Genomic DNA, 25,538 nt, shown 5'->3' on the forward strand with positions numbered 1-25,538 from the left:
GATACAAAAGTGGGCAGTAGATATAAAAAGGTTGACTACCCCTGGTGTAACCAAAAATTTTTCCCAGTTTAATATAGTGTCCTTGACCAGGAAGAATTTATTTTTCATTGGTTAGTATCATCATTGTGTTATCCCAAAGCAACAGGAGGTGCAAGTCAAATACAATTAAAAATATCTCAGCAACCTCTCTCAGATTTGGTAACATTATAAATATTCATGACTTTCTTTTCCCTACTTACATTTCAGTCTCTCATACCTCAGCGGATCTGACAGCAGTTTTGGAGAGGCCTGGTCTTCCACAGTTCATTTGCTTGCAGCCACACATTTTCCTACAAACTTTAATGTTACAAATAATTTCCAGACTGGATTACCTCCTCAAATACTTTTGGAAGGAGACAAAATACCCCTCATTGGTGACTTCACACTTCTGCAGAATAAAGTGATGTTTCTTCTTGAGAGCCTTTATACCACAAATAAGAATAAAGGTAGGAGTTTGAGAACAAGTCCATATTTAATTACAGGCATATAGAATATACTTCCTTGTGGCAATGTTTCCACTTTCAAATCCCGCTAAAGCATTTTGAAGCCAATTCTCCCATTGTCTCTATTCTGGCTAACCTTGGAATCCCAAAAGCAATTGGGGAACACCATGAACCAATTAATTCTCCTTCCAGCTAAACAATGGAATATTGTAAAATTCTCATTCAGGCTGGGGCACTCAGGAATGGATTTCCGATTTGCGTGTTGGGCTGTTTTTCGCCCTCTGGAGGCTTCAAGGGAGCCTCCTGAAGCCTCTGGAGGGAGGAAAATTGCTCAATAGGCAACCATGAAGTCTGTTCCTGAACTTCTGGTTTGCATGTTGGGCCATTTTTCTAAGGTGACCAAACGTCCTACTTTGGGTTGGACAGTCCTGATTTTTAATAATTTGTCCCATGTCCCACGACATTTTTAAAAAGTCCCGATTTTTGGTAAGGTGCGCGGCTGCGCATGTGGCAAGAAAACACTGCGCAGCAGTTTGCAACTGCTGTGCAGTGATTTCTACTGTCACAGGCTCCGGAAGCTGGGGAGGTCCTTTGCAGGCGGCTAGAACTGGCCCGCCCACAAAGGACCTCCCTGGACTTGTTTTGATGAGAGCGAGGCGACTGACGGTAGTTTGCACCGGCTGTGCCCGCTCAAACTATTGTCAGTCGCCCCGTGTTCAGTAAAGCAAGCCTGGGGAGGTCCTTTGTGGGCAGCCAGTCCTAGCCGCTTGCGCCTGGCGCTGCGGCTGAAGTGAACCCCCAAAGCTCCCGCCGCCATGAAAATAACTGCTGCTGTGCCTCCTCCTCCTCCTCCTCCAACAGCACCACCACATTTGCTGTCCGACGTTGCAGCTGAGGTGAAGCCGCCAAAGCTCCCGCTGGCACCCCTGCCCGTGGCAGCGGTGCCTCCCCCCTTCTCGGAGCACCTGACCTGGGCCAGGCATTAACCCTGCTCCCCCTCCTCCGTGCTTTTGAGGAGCCATGAGGCCGCAAGAGCCAGTAGGAAGGCGGCGGAGGGGGTGGGAGCAGGGAAAATCACCTCATGGCTTCTTAAAACCACGGCAGAGGAGGAGGCGGAGGCAGGGGTAACGCGGGGCCCAGCTCAGGTGCTCCGAGCGGAGAGGGTGGTACTGCCGCCGCTGCCACAGGTGAAAGTGCCAGCTGGAACTTTGGCAGCTTCACCTCAGCCGCAGCGCTGGGCAGCAAATGTGGTGGTGGTGCTGTTGGAAGAGGAGGAGGTGGCAGCAGTTATTCTGGTGGTGGCGGGGGCTCGTCAGCATTTTCAGTGGCAGCCCTGCCCCGGTGAAAAAAACCGAAGATGGAGCAGATCCACGCAGACGATGTCGCTGCATCATGACTGAAGGAGGAATTCTGGGAGTTGAAGTCCACAAGTCTTAAAGCTGTCAGGTTTGAAGACCCCTGGGTTTTTTTCCCTAAAGGGTTAGGGGTGCAAGGATCTTGTAACTTGACAGCTTTAAGACATGACAGCTTTAAGACAATGCCAGAGTTCCTGAGCCAACATGACTGGAGGAGGAATTCTGGGAGTTGAAGTCCACAAGTCTTAAAGCTGTCAGGTTTGAAGACCCCTGGGTTTTTTTTCCCTAAAGTGTTAGGGGTGCAAGGATATAGACCAAATTTTTAATCAAGAATCCCCCCTGTCAATGGTGTCCCACTTTACCAATGTTAAAATGTGGTCACCTTAATTTTTCGCCCTTCCCAGGCTCCTAGAAAGCCTCTGGAACCTCGGGAGGGCACACAACAGACCTATCGGGTCCACCAGAAGTCGGAAAATGTGCCTTTTCCGGCCTGTAGAGGGCCTCCAGGGGGGCGGGGGAGGCCGCTTTTGCCCTCCTCAGGCTCCAAGAAAGCTGTATGTGCATGAGCAGGGGGCATGGAGTGGGGGGCATTAAATATGGGGGTGGGCACGTGAGTGGGTATGATAGTGAATATGTGTGTGCTTTTGGCACCCGAGGTTCGCCATCACTGACCTAGGAGTATCTAGGACTGAAAAAAAAAACCCAGGTGCTTGGTTGTTGAAGCATCATTCTTTCTGGACAGAAATTCCTATTGAAAATTGTGAGGATGCTTCATATCATAGGTTTTTTTGCATCCAGACACTTAGTCGAAGAACTGCAAGTATTATTTTAGATTTTAGATTACAGTAATCTCTCTTTATGTGTAAAATGCGTTGATCCTCATTTTTAGCCCAGTGACTAGGAGACAAGGAGAGGAAAATGTTGCATGCATGCTGTGTAGAAAAATTCAAGCCTGGTATGATTTTTTTACAACAGTTATGAAGCTGGCTAGAAGAGTTATGATTTCTTTATCAGATTACTTGTGAAATGTACTAGCAAGTTTTACTTCATGCCGGATTGGGTAGACTGAAATGAAAAGTCTTCAAAAACAGGAGAACAGCCTGTCCGCAAGTCCTGTGACTCTCTGCAGTCATACATTGCCAAATACAAAGTTTTCAATCTGAGTTGGGCTGAAGTCATGCCGTAAAGAAATTGGTGTAGCAGCGCCAAACATTGTGGGAAGATAGCAGGGAATGTCAACGTCAGATCAATAATTCTGAGTATAGAGTGGCTTGGAGTTGTTAGCATATGTCTATACATGTATTGGTGGGATGACCTAATATCTTCCTATTTTACACTGCTATCTGTGCAGTTTGGAAGCTTACCATATTCTAGATATGATGGACTACAATTCCATCTTTCTATAACCAGATAAAGAGGTTGAAAATCAAACATTGGTCTAATTGTCAGGTTTTCCTATCCTACTTGACTATATGCCGAGCAACATAGAACAATTCCCCGTCAGAGAGGTACCTATTTATATACTCACGTTTGCATGCTTTCAAATTGCTAGGTGGGCAGGAACTGGGGCAAGTAATGGGAGCTCACCCTGTTGTGCAAACTCTGATCTTGACCCCCAGCTGTCAGGTTTCCAGCAGACAAGCTCAGCATCTTTAACACCTCACACCTCCTTTAAAACAACTATGTGTACATATTCATTTAAATTATATAACTATTATTTAAAGAAGGAAAACTGAGTGCCAAACTGATATGACACCACTTTTACAACTGCTATTGTAAAATATTTTTTAAAAACTGAATTGCCGGTATGGAGGTGATCATGGGTGGAGGATCTACCTGTTTCTCCCACCATGGACCAGTCTCAATTTGACAAAAAACACTGTGCAACTGCAAACAGGCAGACATTAACAAGCATTTGTACAAAAACAATGAAGGACAATATGCATTAACATATTAAGAACAGCCAGCAGGAGAGGTAGATGTGGAAGTCTTGGGCCAGACAGAGTTGGATGCCACCAGAACTTCAATTTTAAAGGAATGGAGCTATCCAGAAGAAAGAGCTGCCTGCCTACATGGCTTGTAGTTGGAACCCAGATTCCATTGCTTCCAAAAACCTCTTTTTAATTTATGATTTGTGCAAAGGACACTCTCTCCTAAATACGTCACGGAACTGGGATATGCCTTAGATACAATGAAATGTCTATGTTATTCTATTTATTTATTTATTTATTATTATTATTAATTCATTAAATTTGTTTGCTGCACATCTACCCAAAATGACTTTGGACATCTTACAGCATTAATCCTAACAGATAAATATTTCTAAAACAATAAAAATGGAAATCACAGTCAAAATAACATAATAGTTAAAAGATGGGGAAGGAATGAGGGAAGGAACAGGATGCATGGGGTGGGAGGAGGTGGAATTGCCTCTTAATTCATGATGCTGCCTCCTTTACAAACAGTATAAAATCTCAGAGTAGATCAAACGGCAAGGACTATAAAAGATAAATATAGAGGAGGGGTGTCAAACTCAAGGTCCACAGGCTGGAACCAGCCCATGGGGTGCTTAGATTTGGGCCGAGGGGCCACCTGGAAATAACAAAGGATGGTGTCTCTGGCTGGGGGTGTCCCAGAGAAAATGAAGCTAAGGAGGGCCACAGGAAGATTTACCCAGCCCCACTTGGGTCACCACAGGTGCCCCTGACATGAGTGACATCAAGCTGGCCATGCCCCCCCCAGCCATGCCCATCTGTCCCCCCGAGGTCAAACACAACCCTGATGCAGCCCTTCAGGAAATTGAGTTTGACACCACTGATATAGAGGAAAAGATTCATTAAACCCAATGATTTCAAACTGGGGTTAATGACCACCAGATGGGTAATCTGTGCACATCCTGACAATTTGTAATTGCTTATTTGTGAGTCAAGGATCCAGTTTGGACTGCCACTTCCGAAACAATTGGGTAAGACCATAAAGTCTGAAGTTTTTTTTAATGGGGTTGATTATTTAAGACTGGGAAAAGGGATAGTGATTAATCATGTGTCATCAAATTGTTGTTGTCTCTTAGAACTTACATAAATAGAACATATCATCATGGAATAAAATCTAACTGCAATTTCAGGTTTTTCAACTGTGTATTCATCATCATTATAACTGAGTCCATCCTCCTCCATGCAGATTTTTTCTCTCTTTTCTTTCACCAGTCCCAGCATTAGAGCCTTCTCTAGAGAGCTAGGTATTCACATAATGTATCCAAAGAAGGTTAATTTGAGCCTGGTTATTGTTTCTCAAATGAGGAGGAGGAGGAGCTTCCGGGAGATGGCAGCTGACTTCTGAGCTCCGAAATGCTACGGAGCTCTTTGACAAAGGAGGGGTTGCTGCCGGCCCTTTTTCCACCTATGGGCCGGGTCTGAGACTCAACGACCACCTGGCTTTCTTTGGGACCTAGATTGGTCCGTCAGGGTGGTCGAATAACCAGTGGAAGAACAAGGAAGGCAAGGCTGGTATGGGGATCGCGGATGGAGTCGGAGACCGATAATGGCGGCGGCAGTGGCAGTAACGGCGGTAACGGTGGTGGCGGTGGCAGTAGTGGTAGAGGAAGAACGGGCCGCCGCCGCTGAGCGAGACACTAAGAGAGACACTGTCACAAGGAACCCCCCTGCGGCAGCAGAAATGGCTTGGGACGCCGAACAGATTGGTGAGAGCCGTCGGAGGGCAGAGTGAGGGCGGAGGGAGGCCCAAGATGCCAGAGGCCGATGGAAGGCCTTTGAGAGGGCCGTAAGTCGGCCAGAACGGCGCTCGGGCCAGGAGCAGTGGCTGAGGCTCACTGAAACACGGGGAGGCAGGCTGAGGCCGGGACTAGTTACCGGAGGTCTGTGCTGAAGCCTGGCAGAAGGGGGAAGACCTGTGGCACTAGGGGCAGGGCAGGGCTTGCCCTGGAGACAGATAGGAGACCCCTCACCTGGCAGGCAGAGGCTCCATCGGCCTCTTGCCAGCTGCCTGCCATGGCTTGTGCCCAGGTGCCCCCCGATGACTACCTTTTACAATCTGCCCGTTTGATATCTGGCATCCTGCTGACTTCCTACTACTTATAACTGCTCCCAGATGACTTTTGGCGTGCACCTGCTGGGTTATCCCTACTATCTCTCCCCTCTCACCCTCGCCACCTGCTATTTTGCACCAACTAGCCACTACAGACTATCTGCCCTCCTCCGCCCACAATTGGACCGCACCCAGGCCTCCATTTGTAATCCATCTGCCAACCAATCACCTGACCAGCATAACATCTTCCCACTTAGATGTGATCGTGGACACTGCTTTCCTTCCATCAGGAATCCTGGCTTATTAACTCTAACATCAACAGCACCCTGACCTTGTCACAGCTTTTACCATTATGTACTCAAGGTCGGACTTGCTCCTACTGTGGGAGTCCCCCCTCTCGCAGGCATGGCCCTTTGCCCTCTCGGGGGCCCACCTTGATGACGGGTTTGTGAACCCAGAGAGGTAGAGGAAGCGCAAACTTAGGGGTTTTTTAATTAAATGCTTTTTATCCTTTTTAGGGGGTTCCAGGGTGGGTGGGTGGGTTAATCAGGCCAGGAGGGGGACCAGTGCCAGGCAAACAGGTGAGATCAGAAGGGAAGTGAGCGGAGCAGGGGGAGGGAGGGAGAATGACACTCCAATAGAGGGTTGCCCTATTACAACGGTCGTAGGGAGGGGTGGGTGCGAGGAGAGAAGAAGATCTCGTAGTCGGTTGGGAGACCGTGGCTGTTGGACACGCCCGGTTGCTTGTACCAACCCCCGCAGCCTAGGTGGCCAGGAACTACAGAGCCAGGGCCTGAGGCTGATGCTTTGCAATGCAAGGTCCGTTATCAACAAGGCCCCCCTCATTAATGAGTTGATCTCAGAGGGGGAGCTGGACCTTGCAGGGATAATGGAGACCTGGTTGGGCCACGAGGGCGGTTTACCCCTCGTGGAAATGTGCCCACCGGGTTTCCGTGCATTCCATCAGCCCCGGGCCCTGGGTAAGGGTGGTGGGGTGGCGGTGGTTATACGGGAGGGTCTGGAGCCAAGAGAGTTCACTGTGCCTCAGATATCCGGGTGTGAGTCTCTTGGTGTGAAATGGGGCCCAGGGAGGCAGTGGTGCTTGCTGATTGTATACTTGGCTCCTCGCTATGCATCAGCAGCCCTGCCCGAGCTCCTCGAGCTGATCTCAGAAACCCCCAAACTTATGGTTATGGGGGATTTCAACCTGCCGTCGACGGGGGAAGCGTCCGAGGTAGCTCGGGAGTTCATGGCTTCCATGACAGCCATGGACCTGACCCAATTAATTCAGGGCCCCACACACGAGGGCGGTCATATGCTGGACCTTGTTTTTGTATCTGGGCAGTGGACGAGTGATCTGGGAATAGGGGATTTGGTTGTTACCCCCCTGTCATGGTCAGATCACTCATCTCTCTGGCTTGACTTCCCTGGCGCTACCCCCCACCGCGGGGAGGCGGAACCAGACTGTCCAAGTTGGTACCGCCCCAGGCGCCTGATGGAACCGGATAGATTCCAGATGGAGCTTGGGCCACCTCCTGTAGCCCTGACCCGCTCTCGGTCGGGGGACCTAGTGGCCGCCTGGAATAGGGCGGCTGCTGGGGCCTTGGACCGGGTTGCGCCTTTGCGGCCTCTCCTACGGCAGCGAACCACCCTGGCTCCTTGGTTTACCGAGGACCTAAGGGTGATGAAGCGCCATAGGAGACGCCTAGAGAACAGGTGGAGGTCCTCGTGCTCCGAATCTGATCGAACACAGGTAAGAGCCTATTCACGGACCTACCTTGTGGCATTAAGAACGGCCAAATGTAGACATTGTGCCGCTCTTATTGCATCCGCCGATAACCGCCCTGCTGCCCTGTTTCGGGTGACCCACTCCCTCTTATCACAGAGGCTGCGGGAAGCCCCTTTACAGGGCAGAGCAGAGGAGTTTGGGGAATATCTGCAGGACAAAATCGCTCAGATCCGGAGTGGATGGGCCCCCTTCAGTGGACTGAGGAGTCATCAACAACGAGTCTTGAGAGACCATTCTGGGAGGAGTTTGATTCTGTTGCCCCCGAGGATTTGGACAGGTTACGTGGGTGGCTGCGAGCCACTACATGTTTATTGGACCCATGTCCCTCCTGGCTGGTACTGGCATCCTGGGAAGTGACACGAGGCTGGCTCCTGGGCCTAGTGAACGCTTCATTGGGTGAGGGGTCCTTACCGGCCCCTTGAAAGAGGCGGTGGTGAGGCCCTTACTCAAGAGGCCTTCCCTGGACCCGACGGAACTAGCTAATTATTGTCCTGTCTCCAACCTTCCCTTTCTAGCGAAGGTTGTAGAGAATGTGGTGGCTCAGCAGTTCCCACGACACCTGGAAGAAACCGACTATCTAGACCCGCGCCAGTCCGGTTTCCGACCCGGTCACAGCACGGAGACTGCCTTGGTTGCGTTGGTTGATGATCTCTGGAGGGCCAGAGATAGGGGTTGTTCCTCTATCCTGGTCCTATTGGATCTATCAGCGGCTTTTGATACCATTGACCATGCTATCCTATTGCGCCGGCTGGAGGGGTTGGGAGTTAGGGGCACCGTTTTGCGGTGGTTCGGCTCCTACCTCTCCGACCGGACGCAATGTGTGTTGGCAGGGGAGCAGAGGTCGACCCTGAGGTCGCTCACTTGTGGGGTGCCGCAGGGATCGGTCCTCTCGCCCCTCCTGTTCAACACATATGTGAAGCCACTGGGTGAGATCATCCGTGGTTTTGGGGTTGGGTACCATCTGTACGCTGATGACACTCAGATGTACATTTCCACCCCAAACCACCCCAACAAGGCCGTCGAAATGATGTCCCGGTGTTTGGAAGCCGTCCGGGTGTGGATGGGGGACAACAGACTCAAGCTTAACCCCTCCAAGACAGAGTGGCTGTGGTTACCGGCACCTCGGTTCAACCAGTTGATTCCATCACTGGCCATAGGGGGCGAGCAACTGCCCCCTGTGGAACGGGCGTGCAATTTGGGCGTCCTCCTAGATGCCCGGCTGTTGATGAATGACCATGTGGTAGCCGTGGCAAGGGGAGCGTTCCACCAGGTTCGCCTGGTGCGCCAATTGCGCCCCCTATTGGACCGGGAAGCCTTACGCACAGTCACTCATGTGCTGGTGATGTCTCGTCTGGACTACTGCAATGCTCTCTACATGGGGCTCCCCTTGAGATGCACCCGGAGACTACAGCTGGTTCAGAATGCGGCCGCGCGGGCTATCATTGGGAGTACTAGGTACTCCCACATAACACCTCTCCTGCGCGAGCTGCACTGGCTGCCTGTGGTTTTTCGGGTGCGTTTCAAGGTGCTTATTACCATCTTTAAAGCACTCCATGGCACAGGACCTAGTTACCTGCGGGATCGCATCCTACCGCATACATCCCTGTGACCAATTCGCTCTCACAGGGAGGGACTCCTCCGGGTGCCGTCCACCAAGCAATGCCAATGGGCGGCGCCTAGGAGTAGAGCCTTCTCTGTGATGGGCCCAACCCTCTGGAATGACCTCCCCCGCGATATTAGAACTACTACTGACTTCCGCTCCTTCCGACAAAAACTTAAGACTCACCTTTTCCAATTAGCCGGCCTGGCCCATCTGTAGTCCCATTTTACCTCCTGGCGGATATTTTATCTGGGATAGTTTTTAAGGGTTAATGTATTTTAATTTTTTAAAATTTTAATCTAAGTTAAACTAATTTGTACAGTGAACTATTGTTACCTCCTCCAGCCCTATATTTATTCTATATTTATACTATGTATATTTATTGTTTTATTGTTTTAATATGACTGTACACCGCCCCAAGTCTCTTCTGAGAGAGGGGCGGTCTAGAAATTGAATAAAGTTAAGTTAAGAACACTCTAGTTTGATAATCAATGTTGTCAAATGTTTGATACAATTCTTCATTGTTTTTTTCACTATGCAAAGTATTCTCAGGAGTCTTCTCCAACCCCCAAGTTCAGAAATGTCAATAATTTCCTATTCTGCTTCCAAAAAGTCCAACTTTCACTTCCATAGAGTGTCACAGAGAATGCCATAGCTTGCATAATTCTGATCTCTGTAGATATAAGCTTTCACAGTTGCCCTGCCAAGTGCTAGTCTATATTTCTTGAGGAATAGAGATAATTAGGTCTAATAGTTTAATAACACTGATACAACACTGATCCAACATCTTCTTAAAGACTTCCAGTGTTGGGGCATTCACAACTTCTGGAACAGCTTGCCTCCAGAAGTTGTGAATGCCCCAACACTGGAAGTCTTTAAGAAGATGTTGGATAGCTATTTCTCTGAAACGGTATAGGGTTTCCTGCCTAGGCAGGGGGTTGGACTAGAAGACCTCCAAGGTCCCTTCCAACTCTACTATTGTATTGTATTATTGTATTATAACTAGATAAATTTCACCTTTGCTGCTTTATAAACCAGCTCAAACTAACAGTAAGACTGATCTGGTATAGCTTTATCCTATTTTATACATTTTTTTGGTCTATGTGTGCAGTTTTCTTGGCAAAGTTTTCAGAAGTGACTTGATCTTACCTCCTTCCTGGGCTTGAGGGACAGAGATTGGTTCAAGCTGGCTTTGTGCCTAAGGCAGAACTCACAGACTCCCTGTTCCTAATCTGATGTCATAAACACTACATCAAACTGGCTCTGTATTATAGATGTTAGATTAGAAGAAACTAGAACACTTAATTACAGAAAATCCTGTTTCTTTGGTATTTTTGCACATTTTTACCCAAAACAAAATGAAATAATTAGGATAAACTGAAGTTAAAAGTAGCAATCCTAATTGCCCTGCTATAATTCCATTGTTCCATAGAGGAAGATAGAATCCACCTGAATCTCATTTAGAATTTCAGTGTATATCCTTGCTGAAGTTAATCTTAAAAGAGTTTAAATTGTTGAAATTGTTTCCTGTTACAGGAGTTTCTTCTTTAAATTGGTGGATGTGAAGACAGCTTCCTTGCAAAGTTTCGGTCAGAAGATAGCAACCCTCTCTACATGACATAGATGAAAACTCTGGAATAAATACCTCCCACACTCCCTGTTGCTCTAAGTATTAATTTTATCCTGGTGAATAATTTACATTGAAAAATAGATTAGGAGTGGAGAGAACACTTCTGTTATTTTTGCTAGCTCTTTTTTGCACCCACATCAATTAATTAAGATGAATTTTTGATGCAAAAGGATCGGCAAACTATTCTACTCCGCAGAAATTGAATTCATCCTCTCTCTGGATATTTAAGTTGTATTTTTAAAATCTGAGGTTATCCTGTTGAAATGGTACAAATTTGAAAATTGAAATTACATTTGGGAAAGCAGAATTACCATTCGCCCCCTGTTGTTACACCTGTGTTTTTCAGCGGTTTTAAGGTGTTTCAGACTTCCTTGTGCTCCAAATCACCTTTTGAAGATCAACTCTGAAGAGCGTTGCTATTAATTACTGATATCAGATAGTTCTGAGAAGAAAACATAAATTGGATAGTGCTATATCCTCTTTCTGCAAGTTCACAATTAGAAACATTAAAAAAGCATCATCATGCGGGCTTGATAGGAATGTGATGTAAAATTAAAATTTAAAAAAAATTGTCTTCAAATTGAAGCCATAAGCACATGCTTTTTTTGTGCATATATCTGTGTAGATCTGAATGTTACATCTCTAATTAAATTGGCATTGCTTTCCACAAATAGTTCTCACAGAATAATTAGTATTGGTTTTAACAGCTAATATTGTTGCTTCAATTATCTTTCATAAATGTTTTATTAAGTATCACTTGATATTTGAATAGTTTGATGCTTTAAGGATTCTGCTGAAATGAAAAGAAAACAAATACATAATTTTTATGCGTGTTTTTTTGCAGGGACTATTCTATTGCTTTTATGGAAAAAAACCATGTCCACTGAAAAAGGAAGATGTTTTGGTCGAAGTCTCATTGAAAAGGTCTTTTCTACCCCTTCTGTGAAATAGCTCGGCTTTGCCCAACATAACTGTAGTAAGTTAGCACCCACCTCTCTCCTAGAAGAATGAAATATCCTATAAAATATTGAAAAGGCTGAATATTATATTTCCCTAGATAAGAAATGGAGAAACATGTTTTTAGGCAGGAAGAGGACTCACTCTTAATAATCCCCACCTTAATCAATGGGTCAGTCTATTCTGCATAAGAAAGATCTCCCCCTTCAGCTCCAGGCTGATGGAATTAAGGCATGAGAGTATTAGCCCTTTACCCATCTCACCACAGGGCACATGTGAAGAAGCAATGCTCAACCAAACCTGGACTCAAGACAGCCAACAGAGTTGCCCCTGCATGGCTCCATTGGAGCCTGACAACCAATCAGAATACAAGGTCAAGATCAAAGGCCAGAGAGGTCATACAACCAGGAACTTTCAGCCCTTCTTTCTCTTTTGCTTCTTCACCCAACATCTGGAAGCATGTGATCTCCCTTTTCTGTTCAGGAGCTCAAGCCATGTGATTTTATCCACCATTAAACCATCTTTCCAAGCAGCCTTTTCCCCCACTTGGAACTAAACTCAGAAGGACATTTCTTCCAACATAAATAAATGGCTTCATGATTTACCCAATGCTGTAACACATTGTGGATTCCCCTGACTAAGTTTGGATTAGGTAGCTTGGCTTCACATTAGTTAGGCATTTGATGATGTTGAAGGGATATCATGTTGAGTTCTCCTTGCACTAAAATTCTGACTGGCTAAAGTATCTTCAGACTCTGATATTCTCAGTCAAGATCTTTGAAAAAAGGCCAAAGAAAGCTACACCTATGCAACTGTTTTATTCTTAGTAGTTATGGAGTGATGGTGGGGTTCTCTTGCTTTGGATGCAGCCGTAAAGCTTTCACTCAAGTTTTAAGCCAAGGCAGGCTTCCTTTGCAGTGAAGGGCAAATATCTGTTCGGTTCAATATTGTTTGGAAAACTTTACCGTGTCATGAACACATTTAAAAAAGTAAACAAAGAAATAAATCTAACTGCATTATGGTATTTTATGTATTTATTTACTAGACTAGAGCAGAGCAGAGTAGAGGAAAGCAGAGCAGAGCAGAATACATTTGCAAGGAATGCGACGGAGCTGGAAAGGAAAGACACGCATCTTGCTTCTCACCCACCTCACCTGCCAGAAAATAATAAGGCCCCCCCCCCCATGGATAGTAAGGCGAAGGCCATATTTCGGGAGTCAAAATAAAATAAGACCCTGCCTAATTTTCAGGGAAACACAGTAATAACAGTTTTGAATTGTAGCAAAAATAGTAACAGCTGACAGCAAATACATTCTACATTATCCCAATTTAAATTATCCATTAGTCTAGTCATTCTATGTACCGTATTTTTTGGAGTATAAGACACATCTTAGTTTTTGGGGAGGAAAATAGGAAAACAAAATTCTGCCTACCAGGTATTCATCTGGCTAGCATCCTAAGTCTGGTCAGCTTCAGCACAGAAGTTTGCTGGTTTTGAGCATGCACGCTTTTTATCCCCTGGTCTATGTATTCCAAGCGAGGCCACACTGATTAACAATCACTTACAATCATTATAAACAATCATTATTGAGGGCAAGTGAGAAGTCTATTTGGATCAAAGAGGAGCCCACTTTTTGATCTAAACTCCAAGATCATCAACCGGCATGATCGATGCTATTTCTATTCTGGAAACTTGGAGCAATAATACTAGCAAATTATCTGCTCCACAGAAAAGTTGAAGGGCATGCTTAAATGGGAAAATTCAAAGAAGATAGCCATAATTTGCAAAAGAATGTGCTGCATTGGAGAGAAGTAGATTTTCGTTTCCTTGAGAAATTGTTTTTGAAGCACAGACTCCATTTTGTTTGTCTCTTCTCTTCCAAGTCTCACTTAGATATACTGGTATCCAAAGGGGTGAGTATGCTGCAGTAAAAATATTCGAAGCTTTTTTCAGCTCTAATGAGGTGCTAAGGAGTGAAGCGATCTTCCAATCTTCCATGCTTGCCTGCTTTTCTCATTGCTGCTCCCTCTGACAATCAGCTATGCTTTAGAAGCTTTTTTTCAGCCCTAATGAGGCACTACTGTGGGTTCTAATGAGGGTGAAAAAAAGCTTCAAAAAGCTACATTCAGAATATAAGACACACACCAATTTTCAGCCTCTTTTAGGAGTGGGGGGGGGAAGTGTGTCCAAAAATTATGGTATATCACAAAACTGATGTCTTTTAATGAAATTTGGGAAACATACTGGACTACAGGGTAGAGTGAAAGAGAATCTGCATACAATCTGAGCAGTTTGCCAAAAAACAGAAGAAGATGACTTTTTAAAAGAAAATTATCACAAAACATGGTTTTGTGTTGTTGAGCAACTAAAGTTTAGTCAGATGACCATCTGGGTCATAAATCTCCTTTCTAGGGTTGGTTATAACTTCAAATGATCACTAAGCAATCAGTTAGAAGTTGAGGACCATTTCTACTGCTTCTCCCCAGTGTAGCACCTACTCCCATTAAACAAAACTCTCTTATCCATTATACAAAGATTACTCTAATTTGCAGCACTCAAGAGCTGCATTTTAGATTACATGGATTACAAAGGAGAAAAGATGAGAAAATTCCCATTTTTAGGACATCTTTCCTGACTGCTTGCTATCATACATACATCATGTGAAATATGATGATCACGTTCTAAATGCAGAAAATTTGTTAACGATATATATTTAGGCCAGCCTGCATTCAAGTCTTAGCTGAGACAGAAAGCAACTTGACATGCTGTAAGGAATGTATCATTATTTGTCATAACATGGGTGGATTCAGGTGTTGATCAATAACAATTTAGTCACGTTTTTACAATTCCTGTCTTTCATTTTGCAAATAGATTATAAATATAGCTTAAATGTTTAATTGCTACATTTAGTTTAATTGTAGTTAATTTAATTTAATTTAGTTTAATTAATAAAAATGAATCAGAAAATTTCATATCATTCCAATTTAAATCCTCCATTAGTCTAGACATTCTATGCATCTCATGAAGCTGATGACTTTTAATGAAATTTGAGAAATAGAATGTAGCACAAGGTGGAATAAAAGAGAATCATAGTGATTTTCCCAGGGAGTAGGTGTGGCCTATAGCTTTAAAAGTAGCTTCCACATGCTGAGATGTCTAGAAGGATGACACTGCTGTCCAGCATGGGAGATACTTTCCTGAGAAAACACTTCTGCTGTTTCACTCTTTTCCTCCTTGCTGGACTGGAGGTCGCCAGTCCAGCTCATCTACAAACACAATCCCAAGATTCTGAAGACATTTTCCCTCCACTCTGGCATTTAGTGCCTGAAAACATTGAAGATTATCCCATCCAAAATCATAAGATTGTCATCAATGTCTGGAACTACTTAGAGAGAATGGGAATGTATAAGATCTTGCTCAAATCTTCAGCTAAATATTTCAGTCAACTTGGACCTAACAATCTCAACAATATCTTATGGGGATTGCCATTAAAGCATGGCTGGCAATATAGTTCAGGTAGGAACAATTTCTTTTACTCTAATATTAGAATTTCTAAGAGCAAAGTTGGTTGATTCTAGGCTATGACAAAGACGACAGTTTTTGGTTTCAAACAAACTTTCATCTTAAACTGTTTGTAAGTTGGAAGGAAAAATACAGATGATTTCAGACCATGAAGTAATACAATTCATTAGCCAAATGATAAACTGGATTGACCAATGTCTGAGAAATTGCCATCTGTTGTATGAACATTGAAACAAATACTGTATGTTTCTCATACTTTAATCAAACAACAGAGACACTTCATAGACATTTTAAATGGGAACACAATAACATGAATAAATAAGGCAATAACAGTTACAAAGTTTAATGTTTTTTCCTCCTTGTTTCTTAAGCACAGGCTGGGTCTGAAAGGAGAGGTGGCCTTTTCAGATATATACCCAGCTGTGTTTTGGGTGTGGTTTTAGATGAAACACTAGGGTAGGGATGGAAATGTTGTAATCGTCATCTGGAAATATCTACAGAAGTGAGATCCTATTTGTTCAGTTGTATTACAACTCACTAGCTGAACTCTTTGATTCCATTTTCTTCCAGGCAGATTAGCAGATCCTTTAAATGCTACAGGGTGTGGCCATAAGGATGGAGACAGTCTATGCATATCTGAATTCAGCTGGTGGGCTTGTAAGTATATATTCTTGTTTGGGAATTACCGTACTTATTTTTATACTTAACGGCGAAAGCTCCTAACGTGTAATCTCAATTGCATCAAAACATGAATTCTTCAACTGTTTCAATGTCTTATAAAAGCAGTAAGATTTGCCAAATGATAAAATCTCCATCATGAGAACTACCAAATCTTACAGCTCTCCAAACTTGGCAACTTTAAGACTTATGGACTTCAACTCCCAAAATTCTCCAGCTAGCATGTCTGGCTGAGGAATTCTAGAAATTGAAGTCCATTAGATCTTCGACCACAAGCTTCCAGAGTCTGAAATGATTGCACATGGATTGTCAACAACACATATGCTAACTGCTTTTATGGAAGTATTCTATTCAAAATGTAATCTCCCATTTCTGTATTTGATTTTTGTGCCATTATTGCATTAATTTTCATATTCTTCTGCAGGTTTGTTTGAACCCCAAATAGTCACACAGAGAATAACATTGTAGAAGTACTTTCACGAATAACTCTGTTATATATTCAACTTTCTCTACAGAACATTTTCTCAAAAACCAGAATGATGGAAATGAGAATAGACAAATAATGATATATACAATAGAACAGGGCTGTCGAACTCCCGCCCTGTGGGCTGGATGTGTCACATGCTGGCCACGCCTAAACCTGATTTAGCAAAGGGGGGGGGAAGTCCCGATACCCTGCCGTAACGACATGAGTTTGACACCCCTGCAATAGAATGAAGTGGCAAAGTCAGGAAAAAAGAAACAAATTTCAGAACAAATAAAGTATTGCCAAAAATATCTAACATGACTGATTTTAAAATTTGTCTTATCTAATAGTTCCATGGGAATAGCCCAGAAGGTACTTCTCCTAATTATCTCCAAGCAAGACTGATACAAAAAAGGAATTGCAGCAGTGGTGGGTTGCAGGCGGTACACCCCAGTACGGGCATACCGGAGCCTACTGGGAGCACCAGATACCGTTCTGGTACAGTGCTCCGGAGGGCCCACCTGCCCTCCTGAGCTCCTTACCTGTATTTAAAGGCTTCAGCGCTTCTGTGCACTCACTTGGCGAGTACAACTCCTACACAATGCTCCGTGGAGCAGCTGGAGCGTCAATGAGGCTTGCAGAGGCATTAAGACGCATGCGCGCTCTATGCGCGTCCATGTGGATGCCGCCGGGCATCCGAAACCCACCACTGAATTGCATGTTTAATAATTAACACTGTCTTGTGATATAAATTCCAGTTAGTGCCTAGTCTTCAATGATATTAGAGTTGTACACAAATACATATTATAACTAAAGATTTCTGAAAATCTGAAATATGAGATTTCAATTAAAATTTAATAAACTCTCAATATTCTACCAATTAAAATTAATCAGATGCTATCTTGTCCTATTATTCTTATATCAGTTACATATATATATATATGTATGTATGTATATATGTATGTATGTGTATATATATATATATATATATATATATATATATATATATATATATGTGTTTGTGTTACAACCCCTGGTATGACCTAATATGGGAGGGAGCTCACTCCTCCCTCTTTCTGTCCTTTCGGCTCATCACAGAAAACCATCCAGGCAGAAACCCATATTTTTATTTTTAATGTTGCCTTTTTATATTTGTGTTGTATTTGTGCTGATAAAATAAAGGGGAGACTAGTATAGATCCATTTCGAGCTATTTAGCTCTCATCAGCTAGCCATACCCTTACTGGGATTCGAACCTGGGCTGTATTATACACTAGGCAAGAGTCTTAACCACTATGCCACAGGCTTCTCCTCCTTTATCAGCTGAGCCAGGGAAATAAGTATGTGTTTGTGTTACAACCCCTGGTATGACCTAATATGGGAGGGAGCTCACTCCTCCCTCTTTCTGTCCTTTCGGCTCATCACAGAAAACCATCCAGGCAGAAACCCATATTTTTATTTTTAATGTTGCCTTTTTATATTTGTGTTGTATTTGTGCTGATAAAATAAAGGGGAGACTAGTATAGATCCATTTCGAGCTATTTAGCTCTCATCAGCTAGCCATACCCTTACTGGGATTCGAACCTGGGCTGTATTATACACTAGGCAAGAGTCTTAACCACTATGCCACAGGCTTCTCCTCCTTTATCAGCTGAGCCAGGGAAATAAGTATGTGTTTGTGTTACAACCCCTGGTATGACCTAATATGGGAGGGAGCTCACTCCTCCCTCTTTCTGTCCTTTCGGCTCATCACAGAAAACCATCCAGGCAGAAACCCATATTTTTATTTTTAATGTTGCCTTTTTATATTTGTGTTGTATTTGTGCTGATAAAATAAAGGGGAGACTAGTATAGATCCATTTCGAGCTATTTAGCTCTCATCAGCTAGCCATACCCTTACTGGGATTCGAACCTGGGCTGTATTATACACTAGGCAAGAGTCTTAACCACTATGCCACAGGCTTCTCCTCCTTTATCAGCTGAGCCAGGGAAATAAGTATGTGTTTGTGTTACAACCCCTGGTATGACCTAATATGGGAGGGAGCTCACTCCTCCCTCTTTCTGTCCTTTCGGCTCATCACAGAAAACCATCCAGGCAGAAACCCATATTTTTATTTTTAATGTTGCCTTTTTATATTTGTGTTGTATTTGTGCTGATAAAATAAAGGGGAGACTAGTATATATATAATTTCTTTGTTGCCCAGAAAAATTCTCTCTGTGTAAATCAGGCCGTATCGCAATGCTGGGGAAGTGTTCCCCTAATTATATATTTGAACAAATTGGGATTTGGTTTAGGCCTGTACAGGTGGGCCTTGTTTAGAGACTGACTCATTTAATGACCATTCATAGCTATGATTCTAATGAAAATGTAACTTTATTACTAGTCCTCACATTTATGAGGACTTTGCAGGTCCATAAGGTAAAGAAAAGCTGAAATACGAACATCAGCACAGCCACTGTTTCACTTAATGACCAAATTGCTGGTTCTAATTGCAGTAGCTAAATGAAACTACTTGCATTTTTTCCATTAAGCTTATTTTGCTTTGACTAATATTTTTAACCTGCTAAACCATGCTCACTTTTTAAAATTGCCCTAGGTATGAATTATTATTTGGCAGCTATTCCCTTCCTTGGGGCACTGGATAGTGACTTCTTTGAAGAGTTACAAAATGAGGTAGAATTAATTCCACCAGATGAGCAAAGAGCAGATTTCTGCCTCAACATTGCTGAATGCAATGCCCAGATGCCAGAAGTGATGTCTGCCTGGAGGGATTTCTTCAAGGTATATCTGTTGGTTGTTTTTAGAATTATAGGGATATCTTCCTAGTATACACTTCTTCTTCCCTAAACCATCAATTCAAGTACTGTACACATCATTGGGGAAAGAAACCCTTCTAATTTTAGGGGGGAAATGTACTTTTTCATATTTGGTGTTGTAGATAGATATCCATATATCAGAGGTGTCAAACCTGCAGCATCACCTTGTCATCACAATCACATGATGTATTGTGCCTCTTTACCCCTTTTCTAAAACGGGGGTGGGGGTGGTCAGTGTGTGACATATCCGGCTTGCGGAAGGGGTGAAATCCTCCCAGTTCATCCCAGTTCAGCTGAACCGGCAGGGATGATTGGCATCAGTTCTCCGAACCGGTGTTAAAATCCCTGGTGGCTCACCCACGCCCGGCTGGTCGCCCTATCACTGCTCACCTCTTCCGGCTGCTCAACCTGCCCACCAAATCCAAATGTTTCTTCCTCTGTTCCGAGCAGAGCTGCTGCAACCTGTCCCTTCAAGTTAGTCCCCGGGAGGGAGGGGGCTGCGGGGGACCATAAAGGGAGCAGCAGCTCTCCTGTGAATGGACTCATACAAACATTTTTTCTTACTGGGTTCTGTGAGCGTGATTTGGTGGTGGTGGTGGCACGTGACTGAGTGGGCATGGCCATGAGTGACATCAAAATGGCCATGCCCACTCAATCACAGGACCCCACCACCAAGCCAAGTACACAGAACCGGTAGTAAAAAAAAATTGGATTTCATCACTGGCCTGTGGACCACGAGTTTGACACCCCTTCTATATATGAATCAAACTTTGAGTACAGTTATGTACCAGGGTTTATACTCGAAAGCATAGAGAAGGTCAAGACTAAGGAAAAGCCTAGCCTAAGAAAAAGTCTATTGGATTGTTTGAGACATAATCTTACATAGTTATCTGGGAGCATTTTGAGTTTGCTAATCCTAATGAAGTGGACAAGTCCTTGGAGCTCTGGGTTCAACCATTTGGATTTTAGATTTGTGTCTTTCCTGATTGGTTGAAACTTCCCAAAAGATGATGTGTAGTTAAGTCAATGAAGTGATTAATGCTTCCTTGAAGGCATTGTACTCTTTTTAAGAAGCTATTCCTGCATACAATGGAACTGAACAATTGTTGACTAGTTTCAAACCTTCCTTTTTTAGGGAAGGTTGTTGAGAGATTAGTCAACTCAAACTCCAGATGGCCCTGAAGAGGGAAAAAAAATGCTGACATTTGTAAACTGCTCAGAAAGTGCTATAAAGCACTATGGAGCAGGTATATAACACTAGTGATTCCCAATGTGGGGCCCATGCTCCACAAGGGGGCAATTTGGTTTTTAATGGGAGCAATTTGAACCTTGCTTAAACCAAGTTAATGGCCTTTTAGGCTTCCTCTTCATGACTAGAGTTCACTTTTTGAGTAAAGAAATAATTATATGTCACAGGTGGCAACATCAGGATTTTAGAGATGCTTAGGTGGGGCATGGCCAAAACAAGGTTGGGAACCACTGGGCTAGACTGAAAGGACAACTTACACCCACCCACCCACTTACCCACACTATGTCTGCATTTTCAAGAAAGTTTGAGGTAAGCGAGATGGAGGTTATCTATTATCTATCTATTTATGGGAATGGTTGTATCATTGTTATAAATAACTGAGTAGTTTTGTTTATTCTACCATACCTACATCTACATCTACCTACCTTTCTATATATTTATTTTTAGTATCTCCTATCTACTGCACCAGACTCTGAAACAGCTACAAGTCTTCTTTTCTCAGAGGATGAAGCCTTGGGTTATATGTGGAGAGCTCATACTCTCACTGTTAATCCTGCATTGAAGAAGTGTAAAAAAAGGTAAGAAATACAAGTAAAGCATAGTATTTGTAGCTCAGGGTTGAAATGAAGGGTGCTTGGTGCTCTCTGACCTTGATTGCTTTCTTGCAGACATTTCATTACCCCAAAACTAGATAATTGGCAGACCCAAAAGCCATCTTTTACTTTGGGCCTTATGGCCTGCCACAATGTCTACTCTGAGAAAATGGGAGGGGGATTATATGGAGTATGGACGAGATATAGTAAAAATATCATTTTTTTTTCTCAGAGAGTCAAGGACACCTTACCCTGTAGCTGTGATGGTGTGACTGGGAAGCATCTCCAGTTTTGGATGGTGCCTGATTGGGCCATGTGATGGGCATGTTGGTGCTAGGCAGGATCTTGAACTTTCATTTGGGTGGGGAAAACTTAAAAACTTTCAGATTCGGGGTTTCCCAGATATGTCAATATGACATCTATAATAAAATGGAACTTTGAGGAAACTCAAGCTTCAGAGTCTTCTTTGGTTGGGGGTGTTACTTGGAGCTCTGACAGTAACATCATCAGTGCCAGTGATGAAGTAACCTGTAACTGATGATGTTACCTAGTTTGAGTAATGAAATATTTGCTAGAAAACAACCAGCTCAGAGAGAATCGAAGACCCCTTAAGGTTAGATGTTTATTAAAAGAATTATGAGAAACTCTTACATGACAAACATTTCTTCTTAACTTAGTTTAGAACTTTCCTAAAATGTATTTACTTTACCATAGCATCAGTAACTCTGAACAGGCATAACTGCCTCTGGATTGTGGTAGGATAATCTTATGAACTGACCATAATTTCTTCTATGATCCTTTAAAAAAAAAACCTAGGCAACTTCATGAGCTTTCCAAATTTTTTTCTGTGGTTGGTGGCAAGTAGAAATTATTGTCAGATGTAGCGAGTAGGATTTGCAAGAGTCTGTCATTATAGCCATTCTGAATAAAAATGCTAGTTTTCCTGTGGAATTGATTTCTTTGTCTATCTAGTGAGATTGACAGGAGATGACATACTATCAACAATTATTGATAACCCTGGGATGATCTTGGTAGCCAATTGGGCATATTTGTAATTAGACTCAACTATGAGTAATTATATCATCTGGTTGTTCACAATACTGTAGGAATAATTTATTTTTGATTGGTTAGTGTCATCATTGTGTTATTCAAATCATAGAGTTTGGTTCAGGAGGTGCAAGTCAAATACAATTAAAAATATCTCAGCAACCTCTCTCAGATTTGATAATATTATAAATATTCATGACTTTCTTTTCCCTACTTACATTTTAGTCTCTCATACCTCAGTGGACCTGAAAGCACATTTGGAGAGGCGTGGTCTTCCACAGTTCAATTCCTTGCAGCCACACATTTTCCTACAAACCTTAATGTTACAAATAATTTGCAAACTGGATTACCACCTCGAATGCTTTTGGAAGGAGACAAAGCACCCTTCATTGGTGACTTCACACTTCTGCAGAATAAAGTGATTTTTCTTCTTGAGAGTCTTCATACCACAAATAAGAATACAGGTAGGCGTTTGAGACCAATGCATGGTCCATTTTTAATTACAGGCATACAGAAGACACTTCCATGTGGCAATGCTTCCACTTCCAAATCCTGCTAAAGCATTTGAAGCCAATTCTCTAATTGTCTCTATTCTAGCTAACCTTGGAACCCCAAAAGCTGTTGGGGAACACCATGAACCAATTAATTCTCCGTCCAGCCAACCAAGATATGACATAGATGAAAATTCTGGAATAAATACCTCCCACACTGCCTGTTGCTTTAAGTATTTATTTATCCTGGTGAATAATTTACATGGAAAAATAGATTAGAAGTGGAGAGAACGCTTCTGTTACTTTTGCTAGCTCCCTCTCAATGAAGTTGGATGTGTAACCTTTTTTTTGTATCCACATCAATTAATTGGGGTGAATTTAGGATGCAAAAGCTTTTACAGAAGGATCGGTAAACTATTCTATTCCACAGAACTTGAATCCATCCTCTCCCTGGATATTTAACTTGTTTTTTTTTAAATCTGTGGTTATCCTGCTGAAACGGTACAAATTTAAAAACTAAAATTACATTTGGGAAAGCAGAATTACCATTCCCCTCGCCCCGTTGTTACACCTGTGTTTTTCAGTGGGTTTTAAGGTGTTTCAGACTTCCTTGTGTTCCAAATCACCTTTTGAAGATCAACTCTGAAGAGCGTTGCTATTAATTACTGATATCAGATAGTTCTGAGAAGAAAACATAAATTGGGTAGTGCTATATCCTCATTGTGCAAGTTCACAATTAGAAACATAAAGAAGCATCATCATGCAGGCTTGATAGGAATGTGATGTAAAATTAAATTTTTAAAAAATTGTCTTCAAATCGAACCCATAAGCATATGTTTTTGTGTGTGCATATATCTATATGGGTCTGAATGTTATATCTCTAATTAAATTGGCATTGCTTTCCACAAATATTTCTCACAGAATAATTAGTATTGGTTTTAACAGCTAATACTGTTGCTTCATTCTCTTTCATAAATGTTTTATTAAGTGTCCCTTGATTTTTAAATAGTTTGATGCTTTAAGGATTCTGCTGAAATAAAAAGGAAATAAATACATAATTTTTATGCGTGTTTGTTTCTGCAGGGAATATTCTATTGCTTTTATGGAAAAAAGCCATGTCCACTGAAAAAGGAAGATGTTTTGGTCGAAGTCTTATTGAAAAGGTATTTTCTATCCCTTCTGTGAAATAGCTCGGCTTTGCGCAACATAAATAAATAGTTTCACAATCTACCCAATGCTGTATCGGTTTGTGGATTCCTCTGAGTAAATTTGGATTAGGTAGCTTGGCTTCACTATAGTGAGGCATTTGGTGATGTTGAAGGGATATCCTTTCTGTTGAGTTTTCCTTGCACTAAAACCCTGACTGGCCCAAAGCATCTTCGGACTCTGGAATTCTCAATCAACATATTTGAAGAAAGGCCAAAGGAAGCTACACCTATGCAACTGTTTTACTCTTAGCAGTTGTGGGTTGATGGTGGGGTTCCCTGGCTTTTCATGCAGCAGAAGAGCTTCCACTCAGGTTTTTACTCAAGGCAGGCTTTCTTTGCAGTGAAGTGCCAAGATGCATATCTCTTATACTTTACTGCTTTCTGTAAACAAGAAAGGTAAACAAAGAAATAAGTCTAACTGCATTATGGTATTTTATGTATTTATTTACTACTTTGCATACAAGCCTAATATACTGAAAAACATAATATGGCCAGTGGGACCTCGTCGAAACGTTGCCAAGATACTCTCAATCTTACATGGGAAAAGACTCGAATGCGCCATGTCCTGCATACTTGTACATGTGAAAATCTACAAAAACAAATGTGTGTGTGTGTGTGTGTGTGTGTGTGTGTGTGTAGCCATACCTTTACTGGGATTCGAACCTAGCTGATGGCTAGCTGATGAGAGCTAAATAGCTTGAAATTGATCTATACTAGTCTCCCTTTATTTATCAGCACAAATACAACACAAACATAGCAAAGGCAACATTAAAAATATGGTTTTCTGCCTGGATGGTCTCCTGCAGTGAGCCGAAGACCAGAAAGGGGGAGCAGTGAGTTCCCTCCCATATTTGGGCATACCAGGAATTGTAACACACACACACACACACACACACACACACACACACACACAGTGTTCATGTACTATATCCATCTTGTACAAGATCTACCTTGTAAAAGGGATCAAAAAACATTTCAGTCTCTCCAGGCCCTATCGGCATGCTTGAAAATCCATATCTTACCATCATCATACTCAGTAGGGTATCTGACACAGAAGGGGGGGGCAGATGAGGAAGTGACCATATTCCATTGTTCCTGTAGATGATATTCTTCTGAGAGTAGGTGATCCTCAAATTACCTTTGTCCCCATAAGCATCTTGAATTCTTTCAGGAGACACAGTAGTAAGCAGTACATCTGTCAAAGCCATAGCATTACATAAACTGAATGGCACCTATTACTACCTGAGTCATGGACCATCCAAAGCTTTATATAGTACATTATACTAGTATGTGAGAGAAGATCTATGTAAGTTTGAGTGATGGTCAGTAGGATCTCTTGCTTCAACAAAGGTAATAAATGATGCACAAAATGAAGATGTGTGAAGATGTTCCTAACTACAGTTGCCACTTGCTCTGTAAGAATAATCTGTAAATCAAGAACTCCGATTAAGAATGATTTTTGTCATTAATTAATTTTGTCACAATTAAATAGCTCAATAAAATAGCACTGTTCCAATAGTTAGAACAGAATGAGGGGTTAATTAATTTTCCAAAGCACCAAAAGGCATGACAAGAAACATTGGATGGAAACTAATCAATGAGAGAAGCAA

General features: G+C 42.7%; 2 protein-coding genes and 2 long non-coding RNA genes across 4 annotated transcripts in view; 3 read left to right on the top strand and 1 right to left on the bottom strand.

Moving 5' to 3' along the window:
* Window positions 1-4,033, top strand: part of LOC309386311 — a 4,466-nt gene extending 433 nt beyond the window's left edge. Inside the window, exons 2-3 of the long non-coding RNA XR_014174391.1 lie at window positions 247-485; window positions 2,813-4,033. This is a non-coding gene — a long non-coding RNA (uncharacterized lncRNA). The remainder of the gene's footprint in view (window positions 1-246; window positions 486-2,812) is intronic.
* LOC309386307 (protein LEG1 homolog) overlaps window positions 1-11,885 on the top strand; it is a 43,951-nt gene extending 32,066 nt beyond the window's left edge. Inside the window, exon 6 of the mRNA XM_081941537.1 lies at window positions 11,745-11,885. Within this exon, the coding sequence (XP_081797663.1) occupies window positions 11,745-11,851 (107 nt within the window). The 3' untranslated portion in view covers window positions 11,852-11,885. The remainder of the gene's footprint in view (window positions 1-11,744) is intronic.
* LOC309386313 overlaps window positions 1-16,664 on the bottom strand; it is a 25,536-nt gene extending 8,872 nt beyond the window's left edge. Inside the window, exon 1 of the long non-coding RNA XR_014174393.1 lies at window positions 16,508-16,664. This is a non-coding gene — a long non-coding RNA (uncharacterized lncRNA). The remainder of the gene's footprint in view (window positions 1-16,507) is intronic.
* LOC309386308 (protein LEG1 homolog) lies at window positions 15,016-23,950 on the top strand. Its single transcript, XM_081941539.1, has 6 exons — window positions 15,016-15,374; window positions 15,951-16,037; window positions 19,121-19,305; window positions 21,037-21,167; window positions 22,455-22,693; window positions 23,804-23,950. The coding sequence occupies exons 1-6, from the start codon at window positions 15,023-15,025 to the stop codon at window positions 23,908-23,910; spliced, it is 1,101 nt and encodes a 366-aa protein (XP_081797665.1). The 5' UTR covers window positions 15,016-15,022; the 3' UTR covers window positions 23,911-23,950.
* The last annotated feature ends 1,588 nt before the right edge of the window (window positions 23,951-25,538 follow it).

This window comes from Natrix helvetica, assembly GCF_964273705.1.
Source record: "Natrix helvetica genome assembly, chromosome: 2".
Taxonomy (NCBI): domain Eukaryota; kingdom Metazoa; phylum Chordata; class Lepidosauria; order Squamata; family Natricidae; genus Natrix; species Natrix helvetica.

Coding starts and splice junctions, on each gene's coding strand:
- LOC309386308 (XM_081941539.1), top strand. CDS start 15,023: ATGACACTGCTGTCCAGCATGGGAGATACTTTCCTGAGAAAACACTTC. Junction 16,038..19,120: donor TGAATTCAGCTGGTGGGCTT/GTAAGTATATAT, acceptor AAATTGCCCTAG/GTATGAATTATTATTTGGCA. Junction 21,168..22,454: donor TTGAAGAAGTGTAAAAAAAG/GTAAGAAATACA, acceptor CTTACATTTTAG/TCTCTCATACCTCAGTGGAC.